Source organism: Phoca vitulina, unplaced genomic scaffold (assembly GCF_004348235.1).
Source record: "Phoca vitulina isolate PV1807 unplaced genomic scaffold, GSC_HSeal_1.0 scaffold18, whole genome shotgun sequence".
NCBI classification, from domain to species: Eukaryota; Metazoa; Chordata; class Mammalia; order Carnivora; family Phocidae; genus Phoca; species Phoca vitulina.
The window spans coordinates 9,664,670-9,687,973 of record NW_022589721.1 but is presented as its reverse complement, the minus strand read 5'-3'; the positions used below and the strand labels follow the sequence as shown (position 1 = coordinate 9,687,973).

Below are 23,304 nucleotides of genomic sequence, written 5' to 3'. Positions count from 1 at the left end.
GTATTTGGTACAATACTATTTATAATAGTCAGCATTCTTGCGATTGTAAGTGGCAGAATCCCAACTGTAACTGGTTTTAAAAAATAAAAGCAGAATTTGTTGTTTATTCAAATCTTACAAAAGGCAAGGGTGGTGTACTTCTCATGACTAATTATAAACATGAATTCAAACCTTTTAAAGGCTCTCTCCATTTTCTACCTAGGCTTTTCTCTGTGTCTTGACATAATTCTCTTTAACTGCAGCCAGGTTTTTTCTACATGGGTGTATTTAGCAGTGGAGAATACACTCATAGGAACATGTAGATTTATAGTCTCATATTTCCAGGATCAGACAAGAATGAGAGTTCTTCCATGTTCCAATTAGAAAAATTGCAGGAAAGGTCTCTAAGTATCCCATACCTGAACCAGTTACTGTAGTAAAGGAGAAGGGCCCAATACAATTAGCATTGTCCAGGTCATATGTCCATCCATTTCTATGGTTGAGACAAAATATAATGCTGGTGTATAGCTGTTTAGTTTATGGATGCTCTGCACTACTTGGAATATGTGGCTGAAAGACGATACGCTATCCTTTCTGCTATCAAGTCTGTCAGATGGGAAGAATACTTTGAATTCAGTTCTCTTTTCTGTATACTTAGGTTTCTGAGTTTTTACTGATCTTTTTAAATTCATCTTGTTTCACTACTGACCAAGGAACCTTGAACCTCAAGTCAGAAATGGTTCAGTTAGATTCTGTGCTATTTAGTAAATTTGATATCTTATCCTTTTTTTTTAACACTTTAAAAAAATATTTATTTTGAGAGAGAGAAAGAGAGAGAGAGTGTGTGTGTGTGTGTGTGTGTGTGTGTGTGCATGCAAGCAGCAGGAGGGGCAAAGGGAGAGGGCGAGAAAATTAAGCAGACTCCACGCTGAGCGTGGAGCTCAACGCAGGGCCCAATCTCATGACCTATGAGATCATAACCTGAGCCGAAACCAAGAGCCCCATGCTTAACCTCCTGAGCCACCCAGGCACTCTTTTTGCTGCAGAGTAACACCTGTCATGCCACTTACACTTTTCTTTATAGTATTTTCCACTCCCTAATACCTTTATGTATTCATTGTTCACTTTTCTACTAGGCTGTCAGTTCTATATGGCAGGAACTTCGTTAAGTTTACTGTCATGTCCTCAGTGCCAAAAGCCGTTCCTGTCCCACAGCTGGTACTCAATAAATTTGTGTTGAATGAAAAGAATGAATGCAATATACTCCCTAGTCTTTTGGGAATACTTACTATATTTTCATTCTGCATATATATTTTCTTGTCCTCTGCCTTCATTCATCTTTTTATTCTCCTTATACTAGGAAGTCTTAGACCTCCCCTCACCTATATCAAAATCTTAGTCAATATTTAAAAGTCGTTGACTCATTATGCTTTCCCTGGATAAAGCATCTGGGCAAAGTCTCAACTTTTCTTAGGCCCTATAGTATAGTTTCTCATATGGGTTTACAGTTCAAATTGGGGAGACCTGGAAATAGAAAAAAAAAAATGAGTTTAAAAACAAACAAAAAATCATAATGGGATTTGTAATAGATGGCTATTTCTGTGCTCCATTGCAATACTCAAAATGTTTTGATGGATACTGGTCTAGAAATTGTCTGTTGTTGTTCTCGACAGTTGAGCACTTGCCAGGTGTGTATCACTACAAAGAGCAAAGTATAATTTTATAGGTCTGGACAATAACATTCAAGGGCTTGGCTTTTAAGAAAACTTTACTATTTTAAAACTCTAATTGATATTTATCATGTGACAAAGTAGTGATCATGTGTGGCAAAAATCTGAGCGAAAAAAGAAAACTGCTAGTCAAGATCACTGTATATCTGGCTAATTGCCCTCAACTCATATTTTGGGCTATCATTGTAACTTAGCTGTGCTACTGGTCTCTGGCCTTTTATATGCTTTCCCCTGCCGGCTGTTTGCTCTAACATAAAGTAACTGGGTATTTCATGTACATTTCATCACTCTCTAATTTCTCCACAGTGTTTTACTTGATACAAAATTCACAAGAACATATAAGCCTATTATATGTGTTAAAAAATGTTTGTGTCCCTAAAGACATATGGCATCCATTAGCAAGGTGGTTGGGATAAACTGAAATTTCTTCAGAAGAGGTGATATACAAAGAACAGGAGATCCATGGTATCCATTTTAGGTACTCTCAATCTAATGAAGTTTACTGTGCAAATGACCATATATTCTGTTGAACCGAATTAAAAAACTATTCTCAGAGAAATTTTCTTTGTAGTCTGTATACCACTCTATCTTTTTCAATATATTTAGTTCCATTTTCTATCTTACAGTAAAAAAAAAAAAAAAACTCACATATGAAATTTACCTTTATTATTCATCTTAATATTTCAGTCTTCTCATAACTGATTCTAATAGACTGATTTCCCCTTATACTTTCTTAGTATTCTAATAGGATGGGAACTTTTTAGAGAAGCAAACATCATCAGATTGGTAGAATATTCAGTAATAAATTAACCACTTATAAAATTAATCCAACTCAAACCTGCATTAGCATTTATCACTATGCATTGTATCAATGCACGTGTAGGTAATTTCTTGTGATTGTTCAAAAAAGCCAATAATATAAAGCAAATACAATTCCAAATATTTGCAATGTAAAATAATCTCATTTAGAAAGATGAAGGATTTCATCAAATGATGCTGTGGCTGCTGATGATGGAAGACTGTTTCAATTACAGACAAAGTCATTGACAAATGAGAATTCGTAAGATATAAATCAATTAAAGACAAGAATACTGACACATTTAGGTATTCGGTGCTTAAAAAGAGATTGATTTGAATATGAAAGGATTAAATTAATCTCTGAGAAAATGAATGATATCCTTGAATAATTTTTTTAAAGATTTTATTTATTTTGAGAGAGAGATAGTGAACGAGGATGTTCGTGTAAGCGGGGGTCGGAGGGTGTGGAAGGGTGCAGAGGCAGAAGGAGAGAGAGAATCTCAAGCACACTCCACGTCCAGTGCAGAGTCTGACGCAGGGGTAGGGGCTGGATCTCATGACCCTTAGATCGTGACCTGAGCCGAAATCAAGAGTTGGATGCCTAACCTACTGAGCCACCCAGGCGCCCCATATCCTGGAATAATTTTTATATAGATTGATCATTTGAGGGGGAAATGCTACAGAATAAACATAAGTGAAGGACATCATAGTATAGCATGCTATAATTTTTTGGTAGAAATTGTGAAAAAAAAATCAACACTTGATTCAGGAGTCAGCTTAAGATCAGAGACTCCAGAACTAGACTGCTAGAGTTTCCTCTGTACTTGCCTTCTCATCTGTAAACTGTGAATAATTACAGTACTTTTCTCATTGGATTGTTATGAGGGTTAATTGAGTTAATAAAAATAAAAGTATTCAGAACAGTGCCTGTCATGTTGTAAGTTCAATATGAGTCATTGTTATGCTTTTGCTAAGAACTGGTGAGTAGTTTTATTTTTTTATTTTTTTTTTAAAAATCCTGTTTTTTTAAGATATAAAATACACATTTTTATATCCTGTTTTATTAAGATATAAAATACACATTTTCCTATTTTTAGTTTCATTTCTTTTTTAAAAAAAAGACCTAAATCACAGTCTTTCCCCATAATTTACTATGAAATTCTATCTTTAAGTCAATTCCTTTTAGGGGCCTTTATCTACTACTAATATTCTCAACTAACAAAAACCTCCACAATGTCATAAAAATGCACTCTATATTTATCATCTGCTTATAATCAAAGTAATAATATAAATGTTCATTAATAGTATATTAGTTATTGACTATTCTTCCTAAATATTTTAATGTGTTCATGGTTACTTAGCGTTATTCATGTTTCTGCAGAATGTCCCTTTAACGTCCCACCTTCAACACAGATGTGGTAGGTATAAGTTGGCAGACAGGAAATTCTCAAGAAATTTTCCAAGTACAGAAGGAGATTTGACAGAGTAGCATTATTCAAAAGGCAGATAGGAAATTCTCAAGAAATTCTCCAAGTACAGAAGGAGATTTGACAGAGTAGCATTATTCAAAAGAATGCTGATTTGTAGGGGCGCCTGGGTGGCTCAGTCGGTTAAGCGTCTGCCTTTGGCTCAGGTCGTAATCCCAGGGTCCTGGGATCGAGCCCCACATCGGGCTCCCTGCTCAGTGGGAAGCCTGCTTCTCCCTCTCCCACTCCCCCTGCTTGTGTTCCCTCTCTCGCTGTGTTTCTCTCTGTCAAATAAATAAATAAAATCTTTAAAAAAAAAAAAAAAAGAATGCTGATGTGTAGAAGAGTTTTCCCTCTACAACCTGTAAACACACTAGTTACACACACATGCATGTGTAGGCGCACATGTCTGACGTACTGAATAACATTCCACATCTCTTTTCTGTGTTTAACTAACTCTCTTAATTTCGATCCTTCTGTTCACTAAGTTTTACTCTAACTGTATGCAATATAGTCCTTTCAAATGGTAGAGCATCTTCACTCAACACATTTCACTCAACAAATTCATACCATGGTGTATTTTTTTGTCCGATTCTCACGATGGAGAATAAAATGAAATATAGTGTATTAGGAATAAATTGACATATGTAAAAATAATCTAATAAAAAATACAATCCTCTGTCAAAATGTAGAATGCATTACAAGGGAGGTGAAAACAGATCAACTTAGCACCACCATTACCAGCAAGATGCAGTAGAAATGGTATACCTAGCTCTTAAATTGATCACAAAAACACAGTGAGACTTTCTTAAAAATTGAAAGGAAATTTGAGAGTTTCAGTAATAATAGTGTCAATCAAGGCCTATGCAAGCTCTAAATAGGAGCCTAAGGTAACAAACCATGCATATTATTTGCAATGTATTGATATTATTAATATTATTGCAACAGAAGCATAGCTTTATTTTAGTCTTATATTTGGTCTTAGGGAGATGATATAAGACAACTCCCAGAGAGGCATTTGTAAAAGACCTTCTTTTATTCCTGGGTAGAGTAAAAGAAATAAAAAAAGGAGAAGTGGATTTTAATTTTGTATATAAATGTAAATATATGTATGTGTGTGTGTGTGTGTGCGTGTGTGTATCTGTGTGTGTATGTATATGTGTATATATATATATATTTTCAAGCCTGCATGTGTGAATACTTACAGGAATTGCAAACAACTTATTTCTAGCCAGATCAGTGTAGAATAGTAGCCAGATTCCCTCGACTCTTCTCAGCATTATTACTTGGAAGAAATCATGGAAAAGCCTAAGGCCAAACTCACCTTTCTGTGTTCCAGAGAAGTGAAGCAAGGATCGGAGCAGACAAGACAACACACAGTTCTTATTGTCTTTGCCATGTCCAAGAGAGCTGACATCTCTACATGGAATAGAATAAGGCTTCAATACCTTTCTGTTTCTTTTAGAATATACATTTTTACCTGGCTGTATCTTTGTCTCCTTTAATTTTTAATACTGATGAAATTATCTGGTATAGCATAACCACTGATGTTTGTTGAGTGTAGTAGAAGACAGTGTAAACTATGATTTGTTCCCCAAAAAAAAAAAAAAAATGAACATTGAATCAAATTTGAATTTATTTGACCTTAGTTCATAAACATATATTTATTTTTACTATCTCAGAGTATTTACTTAAAAGTTATGGCTTCTCAAACATTCCTGTTTGTTCCTGATATTTTCCAAAGAAATGGAAAAGTACAGAAGCAGCCTTCAAATTTTTTGCCGCTTAACTCACTGTTTTAAAAAGAATTGTATGAAGAATGACACATACCCCTTTAGGAATCTAAAAGAACTGATTTTGCATAATTAACCATTCATTTTCTTAAAGCTTAATAAAAGAGGACTGCTAAACAATTAATTACTCATGTTTAATTTATGACCAATTTATGCAAATGTTACTTATAATTAGAAATGTATAAGATAAGTATGTACTTCAGATTCAAATGTGGGAAGATAAGCTACGTTACAGTGCGGCTAATTCTCAGAGGCTATTACATACCTTTTTCTTCTCTAGGGCTGCAGTGGATGAAACTATTTCCTAATATTGGAGGAGGTCTCTTACACACTCCTGTTATTACCGAGAAGTAGCTTAAGCAAAGAAAATCAGATTGATTCTATTTCAAGAGAGGAGAGATTTCTCCAGCCGCTGCCTCTCTAACTATGACTGATCATATGACTGTATTTCTTTGTATTTTTCAGCTTTATGTGGAGGAGATGTTCGAGGGCCTAGTGGAACAATCTTATCACCTGGTTACCCGGAATTTTATCCAAATTCTCTGAATTGTACATGGACTGTTGATGTAACTCATGGAAAAGGTAATTTGCCTCATGCAATGATAATTGGACTATCTTCTGAATTTTCATTGCATCTATTTTTATTTCATTGTCCTTTACAATGTCATTTTGCATGAGCAAAAACAGATCAGTACTAAAATATGCTAACACAAAATCCAGTTTGAGTAACTGCAGCAGAGGATTATATTTACTTTTCCATAGTGTTATAATATGCTTATGTTTTTACCAGAATGGTAATGTAAGAGATATTTATTTTCTTTTGATATATTAAACTCATGTTGTTTGGAATTTTCATATCAACAAAATCTCAAACAGGATGGCTTTTTGTCTCCGGTATAGTGTTAAGAGGTTGATTTCAAAAGTTCAAAAGGGAATAGGAAGATGATCTGAAGTGCTGAGCAAATTGTAAAGCAAACATAACATATTTATATATATTGCTTTTAACATGTTTATGATTATTTATTATAATTATATCCTTCATGTGAATTTATAACCATTCAAAAATACTTGTGTCTCAGTTTTCTATCAGAACTGCAGATTTTTCTCACATAATTGATTGAGAGTATAAAATTGCACTGTGCATGGGGTAGATGTTAATAAATGTCTTTTGAACAAATAAATGAAAGGCCCTGTAGAACTAAATATGGTCCATTCATGCGATACAACTAAACAAATAAACTAGCAATAGAAGTGGTTAAGGCAACACCTTAGTGGGAAAATGGTCATCCTAACATATCAAAACAAAAATGGATTAAAATTACTTACCTAAAAATCTCTATGTGTTAATCTTTTAAAAAGACTGAAATTATTCACTTTAAAAACTGCTTTGGAGAAGTAGTTTTTCTTTTAGCTCTGTTGTTAAATCATTCCTGTCAGTTTTTACTACTATATCGTGCTTATTGATTTCACTATAGAAAATCTTTAATAAGAGCCTAGCAAGGAAAAGATGCTATTACAATTTTTAAAATTAAAACTTATGTTTAATACATTTGAAGTCACTGCGTTCTCACAAAACAAGTTTGCCTTTATTAAAATTATACATCATTTTATTGAGGGTGAGGATTATATTGGAGTTATGATTATAATGAAATTAAATATTATCGAGAAAAAAGCTAAAATGAGTATTCTGATATTGAACAGAAGGAACGAAGTAGAAGACTTTGTAAACTGTGGTTTTTGTTCTTCTCCATAATACAAGACCTCTTTGTTGGAAGTTAACCAGAGCATCCTATTATTCCAGCTTTCAGTGGATTAATAGAGTTTAAAATAAGCTTTCTTGTATTATATAAGAAAATGGAGGGCTACATACTGCTTGCTATGTAAATAGAGGTTTAATTAACACTTAAGGTTTTGCGTCTTCACAGGTTGCAAGTGTTAATTAAATCTGTATTTACATGGCAAGAAATGCAGATTTAGATGCTTTTCTTTAAGAGCCAAGAAAATTTGTTGAAAGTACGACTATTCCAAAGCGTAACCAAAGTTATGTGAAGGATAATCTCTTAAAGTTGGGAGAAATTGTCAAGGTAATATAGTCCAACCGCTCACCCAGTACACCAGTTTCTTTCTATAGTGTTCCAGAAATATGACAAACTTGCCTGATATTGATATTTATGTTGATAGCAAACTTATTCCTTGGGAAAACCTGCTAAATTTTTGTATGGTTGTAATTGTTTGAAAATTATTCTGCAACTATTATCCCTGTTCTGCCCACTGGAGTTAGACAAAACACACATACAAAAACAACCTAATCCTTTCTCCACCCTAACTCTGCAATATACCAAGTCACTATTCTGTGCCCATAATGGCTTGCATGTCTGCTCCCCCCAGCCCCTTATCCCAGCTTTTTCGTCCCAGACTAATCACCTCAGTTCCATCAATTCTTTATTGTAAGGTATTTTTATCGTCATCACCATTCTAATCACCTTTCTCTGGATGTGTTCCAGTGGATTGATATCTAGGGATATCAGTATGCTTCTATAGTGTGTTTTCCCAGCACAAAACACGGTATGGCATTATTTAACTCCACAAAGTATTTCCATTAGTGAAGCCTGTACATATTTGTTTTTATTCGCTTTTTTGCCATCATGTCATAGCACTAATTTAAAGTACAGTAAGCCCAAATCCTAAAATTCTCTATTTGTGCAGTTGATTTTTTTCTATCATCAGTGCAAGACTTTTTTTTTTTTCTTTAAGAGTTCATGTTATCGGGCGCCTGGGTGGCTCAGATGGTTAAGCATCTGCCTTCGGCTCAGGTCACGATCCCAGGGTCCTGGGATCAAGTCCCGCATCGGGCTCCTTGCTCAGCAGGGAGTCTGCTTCTCCCTCTCCCTCTGCCTCTCCCCCTGCTTGTTCTCTATCTGTCTCTCTCGCAAATGAATAAATAAAATCTTTAAAAAAAAAAAAAAAGAGTTCATGTTATCAAGAATCAGTGGGCCTTTCAAATGCCTTGTGAAGTAGTGTAGGTGTTACTTGCATTTTATAGACAAGAATCTGAAGTCACTAGAGGTTATTTATTTATACTCAAAGCCACAATGTCTGTGAAGATTGGACAAAGAATTGAATTCACATCCTATGACTACACACCAAGTGCTCTTTCTCTGAAACCACATTTCCTCCCTACCTATAATCTATATATTTCATTGTCAGGTATGTGTCTTCATCATGACTCTCCATAATCCTGCTTTTTATTTGTTTGTTTTGCTTACATCTTGTCTACTTACTTAACCTTTATCCTGATTCAATAGCCATAGTGGAGGGCAGTTCAGGTTTTTATATTTACCCTCTTATATTTTCTTATATTAATTTTTATCTGGAGTTTTTGTGACATTATTTTGAAACAATTTACATTTCATTTATATTTACATATACAGTCAGAATTTTCTGAAATAAGCATCATTGTCAAGACTTTAGGGTTTTATAAAAATCTTAATGGAACAGATCTAAGTGTCTAAATATTTAAGATCTAAGAAACTTCAAATAGACAATCAGTAACCTCTTTACCACTTAACACTAAGTCAGGGTGTTTGAATACATACAGTTGTTTCAAATTCAGTTAACTATAGTACCATTCAGCCTATATTGCTCCTTGTTTACAATGATACCAGAAGAGATTTTCCTTAAACATATTGCAGAAGTCAAGATGCTAATTATATGTTCTAGTCTACTAGAGATCTGGGTGGAGGGGACTACATTAAAAACAAAACAAAAAACCTTAGGCTTTTAAAGGTGGAATTGTCCTTAGATAAAGCATAGTCTAGTCCAATCCTATAAATTTAAAGAAGGGAAAAAAGACACTCACGAGTCTCAATGTCATAGTTGACTACAACTGAAACTTAAATATTCAGGATATTTTGACTTTAAGCCCAAGTCTTTTCACATATATCTGGAACAGTAATTATCTTCATGGGCCTTCCTGAATGATCATTTTTATAAGAAGATACCATGATGTTGAAGCCACTGACTTTTTCTCACTATTCCTCAAATACCTACTGCCCTATTAAGATCGTGTGTCCTTACCTATCTGCCCCTTCTTCCTGAAATGTCTATCCTGGAGCTTCTCCTCCACAAAATTCTGCTCAGTTTTGAAGGTCATTGTCTTCAGAAGCCTCTGCTGACCCCTTGAACAAGTTGGTTACTTCTATTTCTATGCTCCTGTCCTGCCTTGTCTGTACTCTGTTATACTGACTTAATCACTTTCAGAGCACTTAGCAGAATGTTTGAACTGTTGGTTTAGGAATGCTTTCCCTCAGATAGACCAGGAATTATTTACAGTCTTCTAAATCTTTTTTTTTTTTTAAAGATTTTATTTATTTATTTGACAGAGAGAGAGATATCGAGAGCAGGAACACAAGCAGGGGGAGTGGGAGAGGGAGAAGCAGGCTTCCCGCCGAGCAGGGAGCCCAATGTGGGGCTCGATCCCAGGACCCTGGGATCATGACCTGAGCCGAAGGCAGATGCTTAACGACTGAGCCACCCAGGTGCCCAAACAGTCTTCTAAATCTTTACATTCCATAATGCCTAGAGTATAGTAGGTTCTTAGTATCATTTCCTTACTTAAATTCATTGACCTTTAGCAGAATTTTGGAGGTCTTACACTGTTGTGCAGTAGTGAAAACAGATTTTATTGTTTAAACCATAATCTGATAGATGGAAGTTTCCTTTTATAAAGTAGTTGGCTAGGACTGAGCAACATGAAAAAAAAATCAGCTTTCATGTTGGACAATAACAATAGCTAAGAGCTGTTGAGCATTTCTTCGGTGAAAGGTACTGGGCCACGTCATTCCCATATACCATCTCATTTAAACTTAAAGTCACCCTGAGAACCTCATTTTACAAATGAAGAATGTAAGGCTTGGAAAGGCAATGTTGTACTCAACAGTGGGCTTCTTAGCACCATGATCTAACGGAATTTTTAATTTTCCCACATATTAATTCAGTGTATATCAGAATAAATGCATTTAAAAAAATAAATAAATTATATGCAGAACAACACTTTTCTTGTCTTTTGCCCATCTATTGTCTTATTCTCTACTTTTTGTTAGCTTTATTATATAATAAAAATCAAATTGACTTACCTGAATTTCCACTCTTACGTTGTTTTGTAAACTTAGATAGCAGTTGATCTAGATGGCAAAGCAACTTCTCCTTGCCGTATCTACACCCCATTCTTATTTGCATCTGGCTAGTGTCAATTACCATTTTTATACTGAAGAACATTTGAAAGACTGACTCAATTTCTGGACTCCTTCTAAAAGGGCTCTTATATTCCTGCTCATTGTGGAGAGGGAAAAAAAAAAAAACTCACCTTTTTTTTTTTAAGATTTTATTTATTTATTTGACAGAGAGAGATAGCTAGAGGGGAAACACAGTGGGAGAGGGAGAAGCAGGCTTCCCGCTGAGCAGGGAGCCTGATGTGGGGCTTGATTCCAGGACCCTGGGATCATGACCTGAGCTGAAGGCAGACGCTTAACGACTGAGCCACTCCAGTGAAAACCTCACATTTTGTAAAAGAGTTTGAAAACCAGTATTTTTGTACATTTCTAATCTTTTCAAAGTCCAAATCACTGGTCCATTATGCAGTAATAACCTTGTCTTATGATTGCTTATGTTTTCAGTGTATTTGTTTGGTTTCATTTTATATCTTTTGTTTGCTTGCTTTTAAAAAACAGTGAAGATTTGAAGGATTTTGAACTAAAATGTCAATGAATAATATTAAAGTCTGTTACTTACCATATTCTGGGTTTTTTGATTTCTTTAATAAATATTTTAATGACCTTTTGTTTTTTTGGTTAAGTTAAAAAAAAAAAAGCGCTTCAAGGGAAAGATGAGTGTGGTAGTCTATCTTTATTTCACTTAATACCTTGCCCACAGTATGAGGGGTATGTGTGCACGTGTGTGTGCAATTGTTAGTCTTTAACATCTGTTCTAGACAAGATCATTAAAAACTCATGTGAGATGGGGCACCTGGGTGGCTCAGTCAGTTAAGCGTCTGCCTTTGGCTCGGGTCATGAACGCAGAGCCCCAGTTTCGAGCCCCATGTCGGACTCTCTGCTCAGGGGGGAGTCTGCTTCTTCCTCTGCCCCCCCCTTTTGCTCTCTCTCTCTCTCACCCTTTCTCTCTCAAATAAATAAATAAAATCTCTTAAAACAAAACAAAACAAAACAAAACACCTCATGGGAGACCACAATGCAATGCCACACCATACTCACCGGAATGGAACAAATGAAAAAAAATTTTTTAAATCAAGTATTGACAAAGATATAAAGCAACCAGATTTGGCAATGGAAATGTAGATTGGCACAGCCACTTTGTAAAGCAGTATCTATTAAAGCTACTGTTAATGACCTGTAATGGGTCATGACCCAGTAATTCCGCTCCTAGATATTCCCTGACAGAAATATATATTCTTCAAAAGACATACTTGAATAATGACGGCACCATCTACATTCATGCTAAAACACAAAGTACCTAAGTGACCGTCAAATGTTGAACAGATACATGACTGTGGTGTATTCACAAAATGAAATGCTATACTATATATCACTGAAAAGAAAAAACAACCACACACAAAAACAGAGATGGATCTCACATACCTAATGTTGAGTAAAACTCAGACCCAACAGAGTATATATTATATGAATCCATTATATAAACTACAAAATATTTACATAAGGTAGCAAAATTAGGCTATGCTACTAGAAGTTGAGCGAGTGGTTACTTTTGGCAAAGTGAAGTGATAGAAAAGTTTCACAAAAGAGGCTCTGCTCTCTGTAATGTTGTATCTATTGATTCAGATTCTGTTTGCAAAGGTAAGTTTACTTTGTGAAATTTCAGCAATCTGAACAATGATATGTGCAATTTTCAGTATATTATATACACAGGTTGAAGTGTGTGAAAAATAAATAAATAATTGTTATATTTATTTAACAAACAGTTCTTCCCTATGCCTGCTTTATATTTCTCTTCTAGAGTTAAGCATTTTAGGAAGTTGGGTGTTATATTACTAGGCAGTGTTTTTGCGTTTGAGGAGATTGCAGAAGGAAATGAAGGAGGCATGTCAAGTGTTTACCAGAAAGCTGCACTGCTATTATAAATAAAGCATATGAATTTTCCTTGAAATTTTCAGAAAACTCAGGTGATATCTTTTCAGGCATTGATTTTTAAATTTTATTTCCAAGCAGTTTCCAAAATATGACTTGCTGCGTGTCTTATAAAGAAGCTGGAGGGGGAAAAAAAAGGAAAAGATTTTATTAGATGACTCATTTGGAGTATTTTATAGAAGTGGGGGAAAATCGGAGGGGGGAGACGAACCATGAGAGACTATGGGCTCTGAGAAACAAACTGAGGGTTCTAGAGGGGAGGGAGGTGGGGGGATGGGTTAGCCTGGTGATGGGTATTAAGGAGGGCATGTACTGAATGGAGCACTGGGTGTTATACGCAAACAATGAATCATGGAACACTACATCAAAAACTAATGATGTAATGTATGATGATTAACATAACATAGTAAAATAAAAATAAAAAATGCTTTTCATTTCCAGAGAATTTAATTACAAGGAGAGTCCTGGTTTTAGTTACTTTGATAAATTTCTGTGGTTTACAGATATACTTTGTGAGTCTAATTTTCTTCTTTTTCTTCATAGGCGTGCAGTTCAATTTTCATACCTTCCATTTGGAAGACCATCACGACTATTTACTGATCACTGAGAATGGTAGTTTTACCCAACCACTGGCGCGCCTTACTGGTTCAGAACTTCCTTCAACAATCAATGCTGGTCTCTATGGAAATTTCAGAGCTCAACTACGCTTCATTTCCGATTTTTCAATATCATATGAAGGATTCAATATTACATTCTCTGGTAAGAAAATAAATTTAAAAAGCTTTAGTAAGAAAAAGTCAATTTTTATTTTTTTTTAAAGATTTTATTTATTTATTTGTCAGAGAGAGAGAGAGAGAGAGCGAGCGCACAAGCAGGGGGAGTGCAGAGGGAGAAGCAGGTTCCCTGCTGAGCTCCCCAGCAGGGAGCCTGATGCGGGGCTTGATCCCAGGAGCATGGGATCATGACCGGAGCCAAAGGCAGATGCTTAACCAACTGAGCCACCCAGGCATCCCAAAAAAGTCAATTTTTAAAGTATGACAAAACAGAAAGGGAAAAATAACAGAAAAGATGAGGAAAAAAAAGCAAATAAATACCTGTCAACCAATTTTAAGGAAAGTTTGAAATACCTTGAACATTATATATAATAGTACATTAAAGGGAACCTTTAAACAAAAGCAAAAAATAAACAAATTTGCTAAAAACCTACTCTGAGTAACAGGGCAAAACTAGCTAAAGTGCTTAGTGAACTTAAAATAGAAATTCAAAGATATATTTTAAAGTTTTAATTAAACTCAAATGAATGTGAGCCAGTGATTGTCTAGCTTTATGTGTCTTGGAAAATGCATAGTTTACAGGCCAAGATTAAGGTAAATTTAATTTAATAATTTGGAAATAGATGATCTAGAAAAAAATTAATGTGGTTATCCCTCTATTCTAGAATAACTTCATCTAGAGACAACATTATAATTTGGATTACAGGGGAAAAAGTCATTTATACAACCAAAGTGAATAAAAAGTTTTTGTATCAGTTAGAGTTCTGCTTTCTAGTTGAATGGAATAATGAGGCAAGTAGTTATTTCTTAATACAGAAACAAATTAATAAGTAAATCTTATATTCACTTGCGAACATTAAAATTATATGTATTTATTTTTATATAATTTCTATATATTTATATATAAATTATATATCATTTATATATAAATATATATCATTTGTATATAAATAAAATAAATTATATATCATTTATATATAAATATATAAACATTTATATATCATTTATATATAAATAAATATATATATATAAAATCATAAAAAATGCTACTCTTGTTTTCAGTTCTTACTCTAGTATTTGCATGGAAATACTTGTCTTCTAAAATAATGAATAGCATGTGAGCATAATCAATTTTAGCCTAGAATGTTAAAAGTATGTCCTAATAAATTTTTTAAACAATAAAATAATAGCTAATCAACATGGAACAATCCCTTTTGTTCTCTGTTGGAATTACAAGGTAAGTGCATGCTCTGAGAATAGTTTTAGCTAAGCTACTTCTTCTTAGGATGGTATATAAATTATAATATTGTTGTTTAATCAACAGTACTTTCTTATATCCTGAAGACCGTTTAGCTGTTCATTTTCATGGTGTTCATTCATTGCTTGGGAAATTTTCTTGTATAAATCTATAATGTAACAATTTTCAGTGTGTGGGCACTTCAGTCTTACATAAACCATTGCCTTTGAAGTCATGTGTTTTTCAGAATATGGATTAATTGAACTCCTTGTAGATGAGAGGCACAAGAACCTTTGTCATTTAGATTAAAACCATTAAGTAAAATGCATTTCTAAAGTGCAAATGATTTCATCCAAATGTTATTTTGTGTTTGAAAATATGCATCTATTATGCTATTATTATAAGTCAAAACTGGTAAATGGAAATGTTTCTAATGCAGAAGAAAGAATATGAGATAAATAGCTACATTTTCAATTTATCACTCAGAAGGTGACATTTTCTCATCTATATTGAATTTCACACATAAAAGTACTCATTAAGTTATTTGATCTTTCACAAAAGAAGAAAAGTATGTGTGTCATTAGCATGTTCCCATAACTATGCATATCCTCACTTTTTAAATGTCTAACTGTAGCCCAATAGCATCCAGTTTGCAGACAATAGTAAAATGCCCTTAAAAGTGAATACTATCATTTTCTTTGTCCTCCTCTCCATCTCATTTACAGAATATAACCTCGAACCTTGTGAAGATCCTGGAATTCCTCAGTATGGTAACCGAATTGGGTTCAACTTTGGGGTTGGCGACACTCTGACCTTCTCATGCTCATCAGGTTACCGACTGGAAGGGGCATCAGAGATCATCTGTCTTGGTGGTGGCCGACGAGTGTGGAGTGCACCTCTGCCAAGGTGTGTGGGTACGTGGTCAGCTGCTTTCATTTGCTTGTATGTGTAGTCACTGTCCATGGAGTTGCATGGTTACACACCCTTCGTTCTTTTATAATCTGTTGAATTTCTTCATTTATTTCATATTAGTTATTTCAATTTTTTTTTCCACTTGGCAATCTGGTGTACCTCAATTAACTTCTCAACTGCTCCATTTAAGCAACCATGCTTCTAAATTTCTTTTCAGATGATGGGAATAAGAATCAATAGATATATAAATAGATGATAGATGACAGATAGATACATAGAGAGATAGATAGATAATCATATTTTCAGAGCTTACAGAAAATTATATTCTTATATTCTGTTGATAGATGATTTCCCATGACTTATGATTGAAATTTTGGCAATATTTTATAATTTAGGATTCATATTCATGAAAGATGACTATGAAGGAAAATGTGTCAAATAAATAATGGATAATTTAAGGGCTATCACGGGCATGTATTGACTCAATATGTATAATCAATAAAAATGAATCTATTATGATAGATGAATTAAGACAGCAATCCATTTTATGTTGTGAAATAAAGAATAACAATAATTAAAATATTGCAAGTTTAGAACCACCATCCCAACTTTTGGAAAAGAGTGTTTTAGCTGATAAAAAGAAAAAAAAAATTCTGTAGGGAAAATGAAGGATTTTTGATTAAGACTTAAGTCATTTCCTATTTATTTTAATTTTTTTAAAGATTTTATTTATTTATTTGTCAGAGAGAGAGAGCACAAGCAGGAGGAGTGGCAGGCAGAGGAAGAAGCAGGCTCCCAGCTGAGCATGGAGCTGGATGTGGGACTTGATCCCAGGACCCCGGGATCATGACCTGAGCTGAAGGCAGATGCTTAACCGTTTGAGCTACCCAGGTGCCCCAAGTCATTTCCTATTTAAAGTAGGAAATGAGGAGGCAAAAACTTCTTCAGGTCATTAGCCATTCAGTGGTTGTCAGTACTTGTTTTTATGACAGAACAAGATACAAATGGTCATTTTATAATTATTTTATAAAGCTGTTAAAACTCTCAAAAGCATTTAATTTGAATTTACTTTAATTGTAAATTTAATTGTAGGTCACAGACCTGTGTAAGTTTAGTATGCTAAAAATCAGGCAAATTGTTAGAGATTTGATCTGTGGTTCAAGACCTTGTCTTTTCTGTGGAGGCAAAATGCCCTGCAGAGGAAAATGAGAATGAGCAGGATGCCCTCTGTGACTTACTCAGTATATTATTCAGTATATAAAATGTGGGTATTCCTGTGGATCCCAAATCAAGTGAAAAAATATGATCTTCTAGGTTAATGTGGGTCTGAAGGCTTTTATAGTGATGAGATTGTTTTCACAGCCTCTGTGGGTTACATAACGGACAGGATGATATGTAACTGATGAAATTTCTTTTTAAAATCCTGGACTTTTATAGAAATAGCACAAGCAGCCACAGAGGCTTGAAGCTGGGAGGTGATGAGCAGTCACACTCTCAGAGCATCTTTTTCAGGAAGCTATACAGAATGCAAATTTTTCTGGGGTTTTTGTGTTGTTTTGTTTTGTTTGTATTTTTTTTTCCTGCTATAGCCCAATTTCAAATTCCTCTCTTTACCTGAATTGCCCCCATTTCCATTTTTGCTTGATGTGCATATTTTCAAAACCCAGCTAATGAGAACCTTGGGAATAGTTCAAGGGAGGGCTGTTGAGTGTTTAGGTTTAGATGGTGGCCACTTGATATTGGGTTAATTCATTTTTCTAAACTTCATTTTTCTCATCTGTAAAATGGTTAGAGCTGTAGTACCTAGTTCATTGTTATGAGTTAGTTATGAGGATTAAACTAATTAACCATGCCAGGCAGACCTAATATAATCCCTGGAATATAGGAAGGATTCAGAATTTAGATGTTATTATAACTCTTATTATATTGAGTATAACCTGGTATCTATCCAGCCTATCAATCTAGTTTATAAAACCAATTATAGTAGGGAATGAATTCCATTTTATAAAACACTAACATTTATGAGGGTCTACTAGGTTCTTTCATATATAGTTATCTCATTTAATCCTTATTATAATCCTGTTGTTATCCTACCCCCCCCACCACCACCACCATTTTTCATTGGAAGAATCTGAACCTTAGAGATTTTAGATAACTTGCCCAAGATCATGAAGGTTATAAGTGACAGGGGCGCCTGGGTGGCTCAGTCGTTAAGCGTCTGCCTTCGGCTCGGGTCATGATCCCAGGGCCCTGGGATCGAGCCCTGCATCTGGCTCCCTGCTCGGCGGGAAGCCTGCTTCTCCCTCTCCCACTCCCCCTGCTTGTGTTCCCTCTCTCGCTGTGTCTCTCTCTGTCAAATAAATAAATAAAATCTTGGAAAAAAAAAATTAAAAAGGTTATAAGTGACAGAACCATGATTTGTATGACGTTTTTCATATTCTAAAACCCAGCTTTTTCTCACTAGATGGTTTTATCTCAAAAAGATCTAGGAGAAGGTGAATCTTGAATATTTTCTCTCAAGGTACCAAATACATACAAGACTGTTACACGGATTAAGAAACTGTTTGCATGTAGATTTTTAAGGTTTAGTTCATATTTACAATGAATTTTAATAAATAGATTTATGAAAATTTAACTTTGCAAAAAAAAGTTTAAGTTAGTTTTGTTTCATTAAAGTATTTCTTTCAGACTGGGTTTATTTGTGCCTAAATCTTTAATGGGAAGAATGAGATAAAATCACCCTGTGGACAAATATAGAAAGCAAATTACTGCCCATGGGAATTTTCCCCCCATTTTCAAATTAGTTCTGCTTGCTTTTAAGCTTATTGAAATTTACAATTAAGGCTATTGAGTTTAATAAATTCCACTGTAGGTATACATTTAAGTGACCAGATTCAGAGAACTATGCTTTCAAATATAATGACTTTAAAAATTTTATTTCTCCAGTTTTCTTTAAACTTTTCTTCACTACTCTGCCTATGCTTTAAAACAAATGTGTTCCTTTTTGTATTTCTGGTTCCATGTATGCATATGTATATATTTCTTATTTTGTTATCTTTTCAAAGTTCACAATCTTTAGTCACATAAAATGCAAATTATTTGTAAGCATTCATATGAACAGACCCAATTTTAGCAATACTAGTTTATTTGTACTGTTTTTATTTCTTTTTAGATTTTTTTGTACTTTTCATTTTATGTATCTCTCATGCCAATTCTCTAGTCCATACTTGCTTAAAAGCCATCTTTAGTCCTTAGCACTACCAACTTCATAGAAAGCTCATGTTATAGATAGCGGCCAAATTGTAAGTAGATTGTATTCCAAAAGTTTGCTTCTGTTTCAGCTTTTTGGAATCTAGATGGTCTTTCCCTGGCACAAGGTTGCAAATGATGGATGCATTCCCAGAACAAACCATAGATGAGGTTTTGAATTTTATGTCAAGAATAAAGCTAATACTAACATTTACCAAAATAACTTATATATACAGAGGTTCTTACATAGGTTATATAAGAAGGTGCCTGATTCTTTGGACAATAAGACAACTGATATTCAAAACTAAATACAGAAACTTTTTGTTTATATATGTTTAATTTTGACTCTCTTTAGCATATAAATTGGTTGGAGTCTTTCAGTTTCTGTTGGTAGACTTTGGTGAAAATTATCTTAATTCTGGATGTTAGACAAGTAATAAATAACATTTTCATTGAAACAACTTTTCTGAGTAACCTCTGCATTTATGTTTTAAGGTAATATTTTAACAAACTATTAAAATACAATAACAGCATAATATAGTCTTTACAATCTATAAAGGATTGTATCAAGCAGTGTCTTATTCCAAAAATCCATCAACACTGTGGAAGTAAACTTAGCATAACTGTTTTATCAGTGAAGTGACAATGTCTATAAAAAATGCAAACTTAGGAGCAGAGCCATGACTGTCACATTGTTGAGTCCCAGGCTTGTGCTGGATTCAGAATAGCACAGTGCTGTCTTTGACTGGAGGTCTCAATAAAGTTGGGAGGAAATCTGGTCTTAATTACAGTTGATACGTGGCTTCAGAGAACTCCTTATGTTGTCCTCTATTTTAATCAGAGGAAACTTCTTTGACCATGACCCATTTATCAGGGATTACTTAAGTGAAGGGAAATTTGTAGAGCAAGAGAAGAATCTTGATAGAAACTCAGAGCATAAATCTCAGAAGCAGGGCTTTTTCTCCCCAAGAGGTGGCCTCCATTGCAGACACATAGTTAATATTTACACTCCAGCCTTTCCTAAGCTGACCTTTGGGAAGTTGTTCAGATCTCTTCCTGCCAAGTTTTCTCAAATGTAAAATATGAATAATCATATCTATGCTGCAAGATAGCATATAGCTCTAAGCAATGAAAGACATATAAATCACCTAATGCACTGCTCAACACATGATATTCCATAACAAACCTCGGTCTCTTTTTCTTGTACCTGAAACTCTCTCCATAAACATATATCCAGTTATCCTAAGGACCATGATGGCTAAGAGTTGTGAGGATTGATTTTTACCAACCAGCAGAAGAGGGAAGAGAAGAGAAAGAGGAGATGAAAAAGTTTAATGTGCTATCAGTAGCTAAGTATTTCACACATATAATCTTATTTACTACTTAATGATCAAGATGAAAGTTTTATCTTAAAAACAAACATATAACTATGTTTTACATTTTGGAAGAGATAAAAATAATCAGCAGATAAAATGATATTTCAGTGAAGATATTTTATATTTAAGTGATTATCCTGGAGAGCTGTGTTTCTATGGAAATGGATAATCTGGTCATCTTTTTAAATGGCCAAAAGCAAAAAAAAAAAAAAAATGCATAAGAGAATTGATTACTTTGAAAATAAGAAACACTGCCCTGTTTTTGGCCAAGAAATGAGTACCTGATTTCCTTTACTAAAGTTGACATTACAAAAAACATTGCTATTCCCATTGTCATCTCTCTAAATCAAGAAAAAACTTGCATATCTGTATTCAGCCTCCAGATATACCAGAAATCATGCCAGGTCATGTTGCAAATAAACAAGGAGCTAATGAAAGAACATATTATTTTGGAAAGTAGATTAGCAAGTTCAGTGTTAGTAATGACTTGTCTTTAGGCAGGAGTCCACACATTTTAGGAACCCCACATATTTTGAAGTCAGTTTAAAAACATTAATTCATTCATCCTCATAGTCCCCCATTTAACACATCTACTTCTGTTTCTAATTTTACGTGTCATTGGTTTTTTATCTGACCTTGGACAAGTAACAACATCTTTCTTTAATCATAAGTCAAATGAGAAAAGTGATAACTCTGTATTATACATCTACACATTTTTCTCACTCTTCTGACTTTTTAGATGATATATGCTGATCGTTATTTGTTATTTAGTTTAAAAATGAATGTTAACAGTAGGCGAAACAGGGTGCAGCTATATATATGGGACCTCTGTACTATCACTGTAACATCTCTGTAAGTCTAGAACAATCTTAACATTAAAAAAATATAAAAAATTAAAAAAATAGAATAAAATGCATTTGAAGGGGTAATTTATCTTTGAAGAAATTCTGTATATTTCATGTCACTCTCCAAGCTCTCTATGCTAAAATTATATACATCAGATACCCATATATGTATATCAAATAGGACTTATTCATCAAGTCAGTCAGCATTGTAGATACATAGCCATGTAGAAAGCAAATTATTTTTCAGAGACCTGCTTTGCTCTCAGATGCTACCATTAATTAGCTGACAGACTCTAAGCAAATGCCTTAATTTTCTGTACTTCTCTTTTCTAGAAAGAATGGTGCCAATATGAGTTCTACTCAACCAAATATTTCTTGTAAAGATAACAGAAAATATTAGGTAGAAAAGTGCTCTGATAAAGTATATACACAAATATATATTTATATTTTTCTTATATAATTATGACTGGGGTGTATTGATCTCTTGATTTGACAATGTAAAAATCCATAATACTAACTTATACCTATTCATGCTTTATAGTTTGTTTTTTGTTTGTTGTTTGTTTTTGAGTTTCTTGCTTGTGACCTTACAAAGTAAGCCAAGAAGGTATTATTGCTCTTTAACAGCTGAGAAAATGCCACTTAGAAAGATTAAAAATAATGAGTGGAAAGTTATGCCAGAAACCAAGTCTTGAACTTTTTAGACCAGTGCTGTGATATTCCAGGTGGAATTTCTTTATTATCTTATTTACTGATGAACTATTTTGGAATACTACCTTTTTTTTTTTTTTTTTAATAGAACAGACCAGGGGTGAGCAAACTTTCTTCTATAAAGTGCCAGGTAGTAAATATTTGGGGATTTATAGCTTGTGGTCACAACTACTAAACTGTCATTGTGTCCTGAAAGCAACAATAGATATGAATGAACAGGTGTGTCTGTGTGCCAGGAGAACTTTATTGACCAAAGCAGGCAACAAGCTGGATGTGGCCCTGGGCCATAGTTTTCTAACCTTTACAACAGACTAACCAAGCTTAGTCAACTTTAATAACCCCTTTGCATTTGGAATTTACCAGTCATTCACCTCTAAGGAAAGGAAAAAAAAAATTCTTTACCTATTCTCTGTTTTTTTTTTTTTTTTAATGATGAGCTCTTTTCATTAAAGTAGCACACAATTTACTTATTTCTAAGAGAAAAGATTTCTCATGTTTTTACAGAAAGAGTATCAGGAGGGTGTGTGTGTGTGTGTGTGTGTGAACACTGATGTAATTTCTGGATAACATAAGACCATCTCCAAAACCTTCCAGATACCCAGATCTCTTCTGAGTACCAAGTCTGCATTCCCAGCTGTACACTGGACCTCTCCATATGGATGTCCTCCCACAGGCACATCGACTTCACATGCCAAACAGAACTCATTATCTCCTCAGCCAAATCAGTTCTTCCTTCTGCACTCTTTATTTCCAGTGATGGCATCATTCTCAGCCAGCCATCCAAGCTAGAAATTGTGTCATCTTTCACCACCCCCTCTCTTTCCCTCTATCCATATTATAATAGTCACTAAGACCTACCACCTAAAGCTGTTGCTCAGACTTACCACCATTTCTGCTTTCACTACCATTATGCTTATCCAGCTCTCATTGGTCCTCATACAGATTAATATAATAGCACAATGATAATCATGCGTGCTAGGCATTGTGCCAAACTATATATATTTTCTTCTTTCACGTATTCCTTTTAAAAACCATTTGAGAGAATATGATTTTCCCATTTTATAAAGTAGCTAGATTAATTGCCTAACTTGATAAAGACCTTAAAATCAGCTCTTTCTGATTCCAGTGCTCACGTCTTAGCAATTACATGTATAATTCCACTGTATTATCTCCTTTCTTCTAGTTGGATTTTCTGTTTCCAAATTTCATCTAATGTTTTCAGTAGCATTGCTAGTTATATTTGTTTTTTTTATTGATAAGTAACAAATTACCACA

At 34.3% G+C, this 23,304-nt stretch overlaps 1 protein-coding gene across 7 annotated transcripts in view; it reads left to right on the top strand.

Moving 5' to 3' along the window:
• Nucleotides 1-23,304, top strand: part of CSMD3 (CUB and Sushi multiple domains 3) — a 1,192,082-nt gene that overhangs the window by 801,232 nt on the left and 367,546 nt on the right. For all 7 annotated transcript variants that reach the window (XM_032415697.1, XM_032415696.1, XM_032415695.1 and 4 more), the window contains 3 exons: nucleotides 6,232-6,348; nucleotides 13,470-13,685; nucleotides 15,662-15,850. In XM_032415697.1, the coding sequence (XP_032271588.1) occupies nucleotides 6,232-6,348; nucleotides 13,470-13,685; nucleotides 15,662-15,850 (522 nt within the window). The remainder of the gene's footprint in view (nucleotides 1-6,231; nucleotides 6,349-13,469; nucleotides 13,686-15,661; nucleotides 15,851-23,304) is intronic.